We start from the raw sequence: 2,053 nt of genomic DNA, 5'->3' as shown, positions 1-2,053 counted from the left end.
AGAGAGAGACACAAAGGGCTGTGAACATCCTTCCTGGATAGAGAGAGCCATGAAATCGGTCGCTTTGTTGCTTGCCTTGTGTTTCTCTGGGGCTGCAAGCCTTCGAATTTGCTCCTTTAATGTCCAAATTTTTGGAGAGGCCAAGGGCTCCAAGAAAGAAGTGATGACTGTGCTACAGAAGGTCAGTTCCATCTTACACACCTCTTACTTTGTGCATTGACTGCTTGATTTTCACCGACAGTCTGACCAGCTCTAGTTAGTAACAGATACAAAGATAGCTTGCAGGATGTATTGAAGAGATCTTATAGCATGTTGCAAAATCTTCGATGATCATTCATGTGACACTTTTGTTCCCCATGGTCCCTGTTTGAGTTGTAATGTAGTCACCACTCCAAACTTGCTCCTGTGATGAACTACAATCTCACGTTTAGTGTACTAATTTGTAAGTTATTTGAAGTTATAGTCTATCATGGGGGTGAGCTTGGAGAGGTGGCTACTTTACAATGCACACACGGACCATGGGGAACAAAAGTAGTCACCCTCCGGAAGGAAGGAAAGTGTCAGCACCAATTCAGAGATGATTTGAGGATCTACAGTCGAGTGATACACAAATAAGGTACATTTTGCCTAATAGTGAAGGTACTAGAATGCATTTTTAAGGTTTAACTCCTGAGTTTAGTATCACTTTAAAGTAAACTCGTCATGAGAGAAAAATGGGGGCTGCCATTGCTGGTCTGCTTTTGAAAAAGCTTAATGCTTGGCTGTTATGCTGACCTTCTGGTTTCAATATTTTGAGTCACTGGACTGTAACAAGTATGCAGCTCAGTAACATCAGAAAGAGGTGAGAAGTCCTTGTCTGCATACGTAAGCTGGCCATAGACATTAGAACAGGGGTCCCCAAACTTTTTAAACAGTCTGTCCTCCAGACTTAGGGTGGCCAGGTTAGGGTCAGTAGGAGTAGAAAATGTCCTAGCGTCAGTTGCCAGAGGGAGTAAACAAAGCTGCAGGTTTTGTTGTTCAATCAAATACAAAAATGCACCAGGGTTGGTTGTCAGTAGGAGTAAAAAAATGACCAAGTGCCTGTAGGTATTGCTAGGAGGAATATTGCCCCATTGTTGGTGCCAGTGGAAGGAATCACGCCCCCATAGTTGTAAGTGGGATGAATTATGGCCCATCGTTCATGTCAGTGTGAGGATTGTGTCAGTGGAAGAAATATTGCTTCATCATTGGCGTCAGTGGGAATAGTGCCCCATTGCACCATTGGGAGGAATAGTACCCTAAGGGCCAGATAAAGGCAAGCAAATGGCCACAACTGAACAATCCAGCCCTATAACAACGTCCTCTGGGCAAATTTCTCTCCTTAGCATAAGCACGCTAGTCGCATGTGCAATTCTGTACTTACACAGTCAGTGAGGAAGGAGAGTTGTGCACAGTCCAGGCATCAGGGAAATTAATATATTTTTATTTTATTTCATGTCAGGTTTTCTTTAAAGATCACCCCCGTTCCAACAGGAATGGATCCTTATACAACAGGAATGGATCCTTATACAACATATGCATGTCAAAACTATTTGGTACTTTATTATTATTGGATTAAAACTTTCTTTCACATCTGGAGGATATAATGGATTTTTTTAAATATTTGGAACACTATACTGTATAATATTAGGACACAGCTGGTAAATATTACGCAGTAGCAGCTATGTTTGGGCCTTTTCACCCATTGGGTCCAGGAACAGTTGCTTCCTTTGCAACCTATGTAGTTACACCTTGGAACCAGCACATGCATAGAAGCTTCATACATGTCCAACACACTGTCTCCCAGATGGTGATTGTGGTCATGCTGCTTGTCATAAAAATCTGTCTCTTATGCCTCATAACATGGGAATTGTTTAATGTGAGCTTGTAAAAGCTGGTCTGAAAAGCATAAAACTCAGCAAGCATTTACAATGTAGTTAACAAGATTTGGGCAGATTTCTTGAGACAATTACCTCCAGGCTGGGCGTGCTGGATGCAGATCTGAATTATGTCCTTAACTCTGGCCAGTCTTTTA

The 2,053-nt window shown here is 42.0% G+C and overlaps 1 protein-coding gene across 2 annotated transcripts in view; it reads left to right on the top strand.

The window, feature by feature from the left end:
• The window catches only part of DNASE1L3 (deoxyribonuclease 1 like 3), a 13,044-nt gene continuing 10,991 nt past the window's right edge, over positions 1-2,053 (top strand). For both annotated transcript variants that reach the window (XM_018562455.1, XM_018562454.1), the window contains exon 1: positions 1-181. In XM_018562455.1, the coding sequence (XP_018417957.1) occupies positions 50-181 (132 nt within the window). In that variant the 5' untranslated portion in view covers positions 1-49. The remainder of the gene's footprint in view (positions 182-2,053) is intronic.

This window comes from Nanorana parkeri, unplaced genomic scaffold (assembly GCF_000935625.1).
Source record: "Nanorana parkeri isolate BGI_ZX_2015 unplaced genomic scaffold, ASM93562v1 scaffold578, whole genome shotgun sequence".
Classification (NCBI taxonomy): Eukaryota; Metazoa; Chordata; class Amphibia; order Anura; family Dicroglossidae; genus Nanorana; species Nanorana parkeri.
Note: the sequence above shows the minus strand (reverse complement) of the source record. Positions and strands in the feature narration are given on the sequence as shown.